The sequence below is a fragment of the Garra rufa genome, chromosome 17 (assembly GCF_049309525.1).
Source record: "Garra rufa chromosome 17, GarRuf1.0, whole genome shotgun sequence".
In the NCBI taxonomy this organism is placed as follows: domain Eukaryota; kingdom Metazoa; phylum Chordata; class Actinopteri; order Cypriniformes; family Cyprinidae; genus Garra; species Garra rufa.
In genome coordinates, this window is record NC_133377.1 from 1,719,162 (window position 1) to 1,731,265 (window position 12,104).

At 36.1% G+C, this 12,104-nt stretch overlaps 1 protein-coding gene across 1 annotated transcript in view; it reads left to right on the forward strand.

Moving 5' to 3' along the window:
- The window catches only part of csmd2 (CUB and Sushi multiple domains 2), a 425,673-nt gene that overhangs the window by 266,324 nt on the left and 147,245 nt on the right, over nt 1-12,104 (forward strand). The window contains exons 19-27 of the mRNA XM_073822409.1: nt 187-325; nt 3,228-3,415; nt 5,571-5,759; nt 6,102-6,218; nt 7,785-8,000; nt 8,090-8,278; nt 9,358-9,527; nt 9,623-9,779; nt 10,902-11,093. Of these exons, the coding sequence (XP_073678510.1) occupies nt 187-325; nt 3,228-3,415; nt 5,571-5,759; nt 6,102-6,218; nt 7,785-8,000; nt 8,090-8,278; nt 9,358-9,527; nt 9,623-9,779; nt 10,902-11,093 (1,557 nt within the window). The remainder of the gene's footprint in view (nt 1-186; nt 326-3,227; nt 3,416-5,570; nt 5,760-6,101; nt 6,219-7,784; nt 8,001-8,089; nt 8,279-9,357; nt 9,528-9,622; nt 9,780-10,901; nt 11,094-12,104) is intronic.

Consider the following 12,104-nt stretch of genomic DNA (forward strand, 5'->3'; position numbering starts at 1 on the left):
TTGAGTCCAAAAGTTTTGGGATAAAAGGTCGTAATTACCTTTTTTAAAAATGTATTCAGGGGCCGAAATGGGCTTCCATAATATTCAGCATGTTAAAATTAGAAAAAAAAAGTAAATAATTAATTGTCAAATTTTGACAACAAATTAATCTTCTAATCTTAATAGTCTTCTTCTCCTGTTCTTTAGCTCCGTGTGGTGGAAACTTGAAGGCTTCTAGCGGCATCATTCTGTCCCCAGGCTGGCCTGAGCTTTATAAAGAGGCCCTCAATTGTGAGTGGATCATCGAGGCTCCGCCAGGATATCCTATTAAGATCATCTTTGACAAGTACGAACAAGACTTCACTTTCTCTTTTCTGAACTGTCATGTTGTTTTTAATAAGCCTCCCGGTTTCATTTTCTCCTCCTATCTTTCTGTCTATTGGTTATCATCATTTCATAAATAGGTCACCAGCGCACTGCAGATGTTTAGTATACTGTAGACTTGGAATAAAAGTATCCAGCTATTCATTTCCCCAGCTATCACAAGGATTTGTTCTGAATCAATATAAATACCTCTTACCTCTGCTTATATAGAAGGGCTTTATCTACAGTCATAAAGTATGTAATTGTTAAACATTTATTATATAAAAAAGCACATCAAATGCAATTCACTGATAGAAAAGTTTTGTGTTGCTTTTGTTTTGTTCATTTGTTTGGCTGGTTGGTTATGTTTTTTCCTGTTCTTGTATTCTTTAATTTGTTTGTTTTCTTTTGTGTGTGTGTGTGTGTGTGTGTGTGTGTGTGTGTGTGTGTGTGTGTGTGTGTGTGTGTGTGTGTGTGTGTGTGTGTGTGTGTGTGTGTGTGTACCTGGTATTCATCACGTTGTGGGGACCAAATGTCCCCACAAGGATAGGAATACCAGTAGATTTTGACCTTGTGGGGACATTTCTCAGGTCCCCATGAGGAAACAGGCTTATAAATCATGCACAATGAGTTTTTTTGAAGAAGTAAAAGTGTGCACAATCTCCTGTGAGGGCTAGGTTTAGGTGTAGGGCCATAGAAAATACAGTTTGTACAGTATGAAAACCATTACGTCTATGGAATGTTTATCTTTTTGTATTTTTTTTAGCAGATGCTTTTAGTGACTTACAAATTGGGAGTTCAACAGCAAATTATCTTAAGGATGCATTTTGCTTTTGTTTGGTTTAGTTGGTAAGTTGTTTGTTTTTGCTGTTGTTTTATTCTTTGTTTTGTTTTTGTTTGTTGTTGTTTTTTCATTTGTTTTTTTTTTTTTTTTTTTGTTCTTTTGTGTTCTTTTTTTATTTTTTTGTTTTATATTTTGTTCATTCAGCATACGCTTTTTTCCATGGTGACTTACAAATGGGGAGTTCAACAACAATGTATCTTTTGGAGTCTTTGCTTTTGTTTGGTTTGGGTGTTTTCATTTTGTTTTCTTTTTGTATTTTTTTTTTTTCTCTTTTTTTGCTCATTTAGGAGATGCTGTATCTATAGTAAAGTATAAATGGGGATTTCAACAGAAATTTATCTTAAGGCGGCATTTTGGTTTTGTTTGGTTGGTTGTTTTTCTGTTCTTGATGTATGCTTTGTTTTGTTTGTTTTCATTTTGTTTGTTTTTTGTTTGTTCTTCTCTTTTATCTTTTTTGTATATTGTTTTTCTTTTTTGATTACGATTTTGTTTATTTAGCAGATGCTTTTATCCATGGTGCCTTACAAATGAGTTCAACAGCAATTTATCTTAAGGAAGCATTTTGCTTTTGTATTTGTTTGTTTTTTGGTTGGTTGGTTTTGTTTTTCTGTTCTTGTTGTATTTATTTGTTTGCTGTTTTCATTTGTTTTTGGTTTAGTTTTTTTGTGCTATCTTTTTGTATTTTGTTTTGTTTTGTTTTATATTGTTTATTTAGCAGGTGCTTTTATCCATAGTGACTTACAAATGGGGAGTTCAAGAGCACTTTATCTTAAGGAGGCATTTTTTGTTTGGTTGGTTATGTTTTTTTCTGTTTTTGCTGTATTCTTTGTTTTGTTTTCATTTGTTTTTGTTCTTTTCTGTAATCTTTTTTTTGTTTTGTTATGTTTTTCTTTTTTGTTTTATATTTTATTTAGCAGTTGCTTTTATTCATAGTGACTTACAAATGGGGAGTTCAACAGCAATTTATCTTAAGGAGGCATTTTGCTTTTGTTTGGTTGGTTATGATTTGTTCTGCTTTTGCTGTATTCTTTGTTTTGTTCTGTTTTTATTTGTTTTTGTTCTTTTCGGTTATCTTTTTTGTTTTGCTTTGTTTTTCTTTTTTCTTTTATATTTTATTTAGCATATGCTTTTATTCATAGTGACTTAAAAATGGGGAGTTATATAGCAATTTATCTTAAGGAGGCAAGTTTTAAATATCGTCCAGGGGTGCATTTCCCAAAAGCATCCTTATCCAACTTTGAACGCGAGTTTTGTTGAACTCTGGTTTGAAATTACTGAGGGTTTTTTGGCAAAAATGCCACTAAAATGAACAAAAATACCCCATAAATCCAAGACAAAGGGGCAAAAAAAAAAATACCCCAGCACAATTAAACAACATACTACGGCAGTCACGGTTAAAGTGTGAAAATAAATGAAAAGCGCCAATTCGCTGAATTACATTTAGATTCGCTCACACTGCATCAGATTGCTTTTTTATGCTGTTTTGTGCAGCGTTGAGCCTTATAACCAATCAGACTCTAGAATGTCATTGTATATAGTAACAAATCTAGCAATAAAATATGTCTTTAATTACATTACTGAAATACCCAATTTTGTTAATCAGTAGGGGGGTGTCTGTATACAGTATGGATCAATGATACCTGACAGATTGATGTAGTCTCATCCGCTGATAACTGTTGTGTGTCATAGTGTTGAGGTTTCTTTATTTACTGTGTGTGTTTAGTATGAAAGCATCTACCATCAGTTGTTACTGGATTTTTTTTTCAAAGATGAGGGTGGTGGGACAGCTGATGTTTTCCATCTATCTGTGAGTACAGAAAGCAGCTGGGCTTTAGTGGGCTACTGCTGCAGGAAACTCAAACAACACACATTGCTTTGGAGCGAGCTGAGTTTTCAGTTTGAATGATGTAGCATCTCTGTTCCAGCTGTAAATATGTGATATCCTGCAGGAACACAAGCAAACAGGACTGTGATGAATCCATGTAGTCTCACTTTGTGGTGAAGCTGCCATACTGACATATAGCACTCCTCTGATCTACAGGTTCCGGACAGAGGTTAACTACGATGTTCTTGAGGTACGGGACGGACGCTATCCTTCTTCCCCTCTGATTGGCAGTTATCAGGGTACACAGGTCCCGCAGTTCCTCATCAGCACCTCCAACTTCCTGTACCTGGTCTTTACCACCGACAAGAGTCACTCCGACGTTGGCTTCCGTATCCGATATGAGAGTATGATGATCTACTATTTTATTTATTTTTTTAAACCTTTTTGATCTAAAAAAAAATGATTACCCAGCTTTATCGCCATTACAATTGATTATTACAGTTAAACAATGTTATTCGGTAGTCTTAAATAACATACTTGGTTAGAGAATGCACATGATAAAATATCACAAAAGTTACATTTGCATTGTGATAAATGTAATTCATATTCAGATTGTCTTACAATGCTCTGAATTTTGTCAAAGCATTCTAGTTAGATAAAGCTTGATAGTATCTTCTCTCCAATGCATTTCATGCCTGCAATTACAAGGATCTGATAGCACAGATACCTGTGAATACTAGCAGCTATAAAGGCATCATTATAAATAATAGCCACATGCTCTTTACTATGCAGTGATTTTAATCAGGTCCTGTAATTATGATATAATAAGATGGTGATTGTGTTGTGAAATGATTTCAGTCATGCGCAAACACATGACACAAGCAACATTGTACACGCGAGACTGCGGAATTGGCTCCGTCACAGTGTTGTGCACAGAAAGAATGGCTTTTATGCTGGTATGACTCATGTTTGTAACCTTTTCTTGTTGTTTGTCTATAAATCTCAGTTCATCTTAAATTATTGAGTACATCAACTCAAGCAGAAAGTGCTGTCGAAGACTCGGTATTACTTCCGTCTACAAGAATAATGCAACTTTTGAATGATCCGAATAAGCAGAAAATTATATAAGTCTTATTTTATTGGCATAATTAGAGAAGCGCTGATATAAAAAATCGGAGCAATATAGATAAGATAATTATTTTAAGATATGACTGATAACTTAAATCTACAATATTAAAATGCTATTTCTTATCACTAATATTATCACTAAACTAAATTCATAGAAGTTAATAATGTTATGTTCTGTCGTGTCAGGTTAGGTTATGTTACGGTACTGTACTGTACAGCTAAGTTATATGTCGTGTAAAATGTTAGGTTAGGTTTTTAAGTTAGGTATGGTTGTGTTAAGTTACATTACGGTTATAATATTTTATGTTAGGTTATGTTAGGTTACATAACATGTTGGGTTACTGTACGGTACTGTTATATGTAAAATGTTAGGTTGGGTATTTAGCTTATGTTATGTTATGTTAGAGTAGGTTAGGTTTTTATGTTATGTTAGGTTAGGTTACGTTACAGTATAGTCATGTTATGTAAGGGCATGGTACGGTACGGTTATGTTATGGTATGCTATGTTATTTTCTGTTGTTATGTTAGGTTATATTAGGTTATGAGGTTATGTTGGCAGCATGGTTAGGTTATGGTATGTTAGAGTACTGTACGGTTATGTTATGTTAGAGTAGGTTAAGTTTTTATATTATTTTAGGATATGGTTATGTTATGTTATGTTGTTAGGATAGGTTAGGTTAGGCTAGGCTATGTTAGGCTAGGTTATTTTATGTTATGTTTTATGTTATGTCGTTAGGTTAGATTAGGTTATGTTAAGATATGGTATGGTTATGTTAGGTAATGTTAAGTTTATGTTACGTTAGGTTATGCTATGTTATGTTATGATGTTAGGTTAGGATAGGTTATGCTATGTTAGATTAGTTTTTTGTTACATTACGTTACATTATGATATTATGTTAGGTTATTTTTGTGTTATATTTTATGTTATATTTTATGTTATGTTACGCTATGTTACATTATGATACGTTACATTATGATGTTAGGTTATATTAGGGTACAGTACGGTTATGTTATAAGGTTATGCTGTTATGTTATGATATTAGTTTAGATTAGGTTAGCTTATGTTTTTTATGTTATGTTACGCTATGTTACGTTACATTATGTATGTATACATTATGCTATGTTATTTTATGATGTTAAGTTATTTTAGGTTATTTTTTTTTACGTAACTTAGTTGTGTTAAGTTGCGTTAAGTTAAACTAAATTGTGTTATGTTATGGTTATGGTTAGGTTATTTTTGGTCCATCAACACAGATAGTCCCAACCAAGTCAAATGGTAACGCTTTAATTTGTACATTAGTAGTATTCCAAAAGTTGCCCTGATACCAAGTTTCTAATGCATTTAGAATAAACTTCTGCCCTAAAAAAGCCACCTAGGGAAATCATCATGGGTTGTTTTCCACATTAATGTTTGTGTATTTTCTCTTCAAGCCTTGCAGCTCCAGTCAGACCATTGTGTTGATCCTGGAATCCCAGTCAACGGTCAGCGGCACGGCAATGATTTCTATGTGGGGGCACTGGTGACGTTCAGTTGCGAAGCTGGATACACCCTCAGTGACCAAGAGCCCCTCGAGTGTGAACCTAACTTCCAGTGGAGTCGCCCTCTGCCCAGCTGTGATGGTACGGTCCACTCTTTACCTACTGCAATGGTCACCACCAGGGAAAAGGACACATTAGAGATAGGTCATTTATTCAAGCGTCATAATCGCTCCCAGACTGGAAGGGCCTTTACAGTTTGAAGCTACCCTTTTCGCTCCCTTCCCCTATTCCACAAGGCTTTGAATATTTAAGGCCATTATTGATTTTTCCCCTTGGGTAATGATAGGAATAATTCGCCTCCATATGTTGATGTCCTTCAGAAGGGCACTTCCTGTAAACTTTGTTTCACTAGGATTGCGCTCAGCGTTTTGACAAATAGCCTTTATCTTTTTCTCTTTCTCTTTCTCTTATCTCTTCCTCTAGCACTTTGTGGCGGTTTTATTCAGGGGAACAGCGGCACTATTCTCTCCCCTGGGTTTCCCGACTTCTACCCTCATAACCTCAACTGTACGTGGATGATTGAGACTTCACATGGTAAAGGTGAGGACACTTTTCAAAGCTGGTTCTTTCTTTGACAGAAATAGACTGTTTTTAAATGAAACAGACAATAATGTTCCCATTCCTTTAGTGAACAGTATGAGATGGAAAAAGTATGGATGTAATAACTAGTTGATAGTTTTTGGCAGCTGTAACCTCTTCCGAATGGTTTCTGTAATTGTACACTACCAGTCAAAAGTTTTTGAACAGTAAGATGTTTAATGTTTTTTAAAGAAGTCTCTTCTGCTCACCAAGCCTGCTTTTATTTAATCCATAATACAGCAAAAACACTAATATTGTGACATAATTAAAAATAAAAATAAATAAATAACTGCTTTCTATTGAATATATTTTAAAATGTAATTTATTTCTGTGATTAAAGCTACATTTTCAGTATTGTTACTTCGGTCTCCAGTATCGCATGATCCTTCAGAAATCATCATAATATGCTGATTTGCTGTTCAAGAAACATGTTTTATTATTATTATTATTATTATTATTATTATTATTATTATTATTATCAATATTTAATACAGTAAAGTACATTTTTTTTTTCAGAATTCTTTGATGAATAGTAAGATCCAAAGATCAGCATTTAGAAATTATAGAAGCAATTATAGAACTTAGTACTTCTATTTAGCAAGGATGCTTTAAATTAATCAAAAGTGGTGATAGAGACATTTATAATGTTACAAAAGATTTATATGTCAGATAAATGCTGTTCTTCTGAACTTTCTATCAATCAAAGACACCTGAAAAAATTCTGCTCAGCTGTTTTCAACATCATTTTGTCAGGACTACATTCATTTTTCTGTCATTGATAACAAGCGGTTCAAGTCCAGAGGCATTGAAGCAAACCACGATGGACCATCATGCTTTAATTTGAAAGTCTTTGGAACATCCACATGCTCTGGTGGACTTCACATATGCAGGAATGTTTCTTCTGCCATGCATTCATGCATCATAATCACCTTGACATAAACGTTAGCATGTTCCAGATATTTCTTTAGCAAGTCCTTAGCTGACACTCTAGGATTCTTCTTGCAAAACGCCCACACCTAGAGGAAAAAAAAAGCAGAGCTTATCTTGCCATCAACTGATAAACATCAATGCTTTCAGAGATTCTTTTCGAACCTTTTTTTAGCTTTATGCAAGTCAACAATCCTTAATCTTTGGCGTTCGGAGACCTCTTTTGTTTGGGATGCAGTTCACATGAGGCAGTGCTTCTTTTGAATAGAAAACTCCAAAATTGAGCATTTCTTTTTTTGTTAGTACAGAGCGGCTTTGACTAACATCTTCAATCTTACCTCATTGATTGAACACAGCTGATGCTAACTTTTGGAGAAATCATTAGCCTAGGGATTCACATACTTTTTCCACTTTGCGCTGTGAGTGTTTACAGTCATTGTTTGTGCCTTTTGTCTATTGTGATAACATTTTAGGACCAGAAATCCGGATAAATCTGAAGTTTTGACATGTTTTCTTTTGTTTATGTGTGACTGAAGCCTTTGTGAACTCTGAAACAGTTGCTCCGTATCCATGTTTTTCTCTACCTCTCAATCTCCGCAGGTGTCCAGTTTACTTTTCACACCTTTCACTTGGAGAGTCCACACGACCACCTTTTAGTCACAGAAAATGGTAGTTTTTCTCAACCCCTGTGGAGATTGACCGGGTCTACACTGCCGCCCCCTCTTAGCGCTGGACTTTTTGGCAACTACACCGCTCAAATCCGCTTCCTCTCAGACTTCTCTGTGTCCTACGAGGGCTTTAACATCACTTTCTCAGGTAGAGACCTTTGTACTGTAGCTTAAACTACATGACATTTAGAAGAAGAAGAAGCTACAAAATATCAATCCGTCTTCTGTCCCCTTCAGAATACGATTTGGAGCCTTGCGAAGATCCCGGCGTCCCCCCTTTCAGCACTCGTAAGGGGTTGCAGTTCGGGGTGGGGGACGCGCTAATCTTTTCCTGTTTTCCGGGGTACCGTCTCGAGGGGCCTGCGAGGGTGGTGTGTCTAGGGGGGCGTCGGCGGGTTTGGAGTTCCCCTCTGCCAAGGTGTGTTGGTAGGTGGTCACATGCTTTTCATTTTGCTTTGTTTGCAAATTATATAACATATTTCCCCACATGTGCTCAGACATGCACACACATATGATGAATCTTCATATCTTAATGTAAAAGGATAAAGCAGCCCAGTTTCAGAATTCTAGTTAATACCAGACAGAAAGAAAAGGTTATGACTCACCATCTAAAAAAAATACAGACCACCAGCCCCAAATTTAGTCTAATGCTTAATCAGCATTAATATAATGGTAGATATCAGCATTTAAGTATCTTGGAGACCAGACTTCTTCAACTTAGTAATTCATGCTGGCTTAGATGCTAAATTTAGAATGTAATTTGTTAACATTATGATTTTGACGTTCCGGTTGAAGCAAGCAATTAGGTATTATGTATTTTCTGCAGCAATATCTGGCTTATCCTTGCTTCATATTTGTTTGCCACTCTTGCGAAACTAGGTCAGCTCATTTGTAAACATATATTTATGTTTATTTGTCATTGCACTTATATAGTTTACTTTACTTAAAGGCGTAGTTCGCCCAAAAATGAATATTGTCGTGATTAATTACTCACCCTCATGTCGTTTCAAACCCATGAGACCTTCGTTCGTCTATGAAACACAAATTAAGATATTTTTGATGAAATCCGAGACTCTCTGACTCATAGACAGCAACACAACTGACACTTCTAAGGTCCAGAAAGGTAGTAAGGACATCATTAAATTATTCCATGTGACATAAGTGGTTCAACCATAATGTTATAAAGCTACGAGAATAGTTTTTGTGCATAAAGAAGACAAAAAGAACGACTTTATTCGACTATTTCTTCTCTTCTGTGTCAGTCTTTGACTTGCATTCACCATGACACATCGTGTGGTGCTGCTAAATTCAGTAAAGTTCAGTTTTGAGTCAACGTTTAATTTGTTTAGTTCGGTATCCGAGCTGAAATTGACTTGCACTCAATTCCCAAACACACACCCACCCCCCTGACTGCCAGCATGAGCGTATAAAGTGTGCTTGTGTTTATACTGAGATCATGGGTGGTTTGTCAGAGGTCATTTGACTTCTTGCCTCCCTTGCTGCAGCTGAATGCGGATCGTCTGTAACCGGGAAACAAGGAGTTTTGCTCTCTCCCAACTACCCTGGTTTCTACGGTAACAACCATGAGTGTATCTACTCCATCCAAACCCAATCCGGTAAAGGGATCCAGCTCAGAGCGCGGGATTTCCACCTGGAGGAGGACGACGTGCTTAAGGTCTTTATGACTTAGTGTGTATTTGTGCTTGTGTGCAGTGCTGGATTTAAATTATGTGATGACTGTATGTGACTGTTTTGTGTGTGTGTGTTCAGGTGTATGATGGCAGCAGTAGCAGTGCTAGACTGCTGGGCACCTTCACAGGCACAGAGATGATGGATGTCACTCTAAACAGCACGTCCAGCACCATGTGGCTGGAGTTCATTAGCAACAGTGACAATACCAGCAAAGGTTTCGAGCTGCACTTCACCAGTGAGTAGCACACTGACACCCTGCAGCCATTACACAGCAGTACATGGGTTTGTGTATGTGTGCATTTAAGATAGATGGATACAGTTGAGGTCAAAAGTTTACACCCCCCTTTCAGAATCTGCAAAATGTTAATTATTTGACCTAAATAAGAGGGATCATGCAAAATGCATGTTATTGTTTATTTAGTACTGATCTGAATAAGATATTTCACATAAAAGATGTTTACATGTAGAAAATAATAGTTGAATTTAAAAAATGACCCTGTTCAAAAGTTTTTTTTTTTATTTAGTGATATTTGTTTATGAGTCTCTTGTCTGAACAGTTAAACTGCCCGCTGTTCTTCAGAAAAATCCTTCAGGTTCCACAAATTATTTGGTTTTCCAGCATTTTTGTGTATTTGAACCCTTTCCAACAATGACTGTATGATTTTGAGATATATCTTTTCATGCTGAGGACAACTGAGAGACTCATATGCAACTATTACAGAAGGTTCAAACACTCACTGATGCTCCAGAAGGAAAACGATGCATTAAGATCCAGGGTGTGAAAACGTTTGAACAGAATGGAGATGTGTACATTTTTCCTATTTTGCCTAAATATCTTATTTTTTATTTTATTTTATACTCCAATTCAGAGGCTACAGAAAATAGTTGCATGTTTCCCAAAAGACAAAATAAGTTCAATTTATCCTGATCTTTAAATTCAAAAGGTTTTCACCCACCGGCTCTTAATGCATGTTTTTTTTCCTTCTGAAGCATCAGTGAGCATTTGAACCTTTTCTAATAACTGCATATGAGTCACTCAGTTGTCCTCAGTGTCATTGTTGGAAAGGGTTCAAATACACAAATGCTGTAACCAAAGAATTTGTAGGACCTGAAGGATTTTTCTGAAGAACAGCAGGCAGTTTAACTGTTGTGAAAAACAAGGGACTCATTAACAACTATCACTAAAAAAAAAAAAAACATAATTAATGTTCTGCAGATTCTAAAGGGGGATGTAAGCTTTTGACCTCAACTGTAGATACAATAGATGGATGGATGGATGGATGGATAGATGGATACCTACCAACCACAGGAGAGTTTTTGAAGGACACACTCTTTTTTTTCCCTGTCTTTTTTGTAGGTTTTGAGTTGGTGAAGTGTGAGGACCCAGGTGTGCCTCAGTTCGGTTTTAAACAGGAGGACAAAGGTCACTTCGCAGGCAGCACGGTGTCATATAGCTGTGATCCTGGCTATACTTTAAAGGGCCCGGAGGTTTTGACGTGTCTCAGAGGGGAGAGAAGAGCATGGGACAGCCCACTCCCACTGTGTGTTGGTAAGACACTACTGAATACACATACTCATTCACACTGACTTCTTTAGGCTATTACTTTATGGACAAAATGTCTAGCTTTGATATATTAAATTGAAATATATTGATATTCGATACCTCAGGAAAAGACTTGCACAACATTAAGGACACATACATTTATATATTAAATTAAATTTTATCACAAAAGGGATACTTAAAAGGGATAGTTTACTCAAAAATTAAATATCTGTCATTAATTACTTGTCGCTTGTCGTTCCAAACCTGTAAGACCTTCACTCATCTTCGGAACACAAATTAAGAAATTTTTGATGAAATCCGAGAGCTTTCTGACCCTGTGGTTCAACCATAATTTTAGGAAGCTATGAGAATACTTCTTGTGCACAAAGAAAACAAAAAATATCTTTATTCAACAATTCAGTATCAGTCTTCAACACGTGTTCACAAGAGTAACATAACAAAGGCATGTGACACAGGAGCCAGCGTGCTAAAGTAGAACGTCCATCTCTCTTAGTTCATCTTCTGTATATTTTGGTTCAAATGCACAAATTGTTAAGTAAAGTCATTGTTTTTCTTTGCACTTTAAAAAGTAGCTTTTTGTAGCTTCATAACATTACGGTTGTCACATGGACTATTTTAACAATGTCCTTACTACCTTTTTGGGCCTTGAACGTGTCAGTTGCATCGCAACAGTTGGATCAGAAATCTCTCGATTTTCATCAAAAATATCTTCATTTGTGTTCCGAAGATGAATTAAGGTCTCATAGGTTTGGAACAACATGAGGAAGAGTAATTAATGACAGAATTCATCCCTTTTAATCTGCCACGTTTACTTTATAAATATGATCTCCCAAAGCAGAGGTAGTTTGATTTTTTCGAGTGTGCGTGTATCTTCTGCCACCCAGCCTCAAACTCAGCCTGGCTTCTCCTCAATGCGAGTTCATCACAGACCCACTTTTCAAAGCATTCTGCAATGGTGTTGAATTTTGAATTATGGTGCTTCCCCACCTGAGCCTA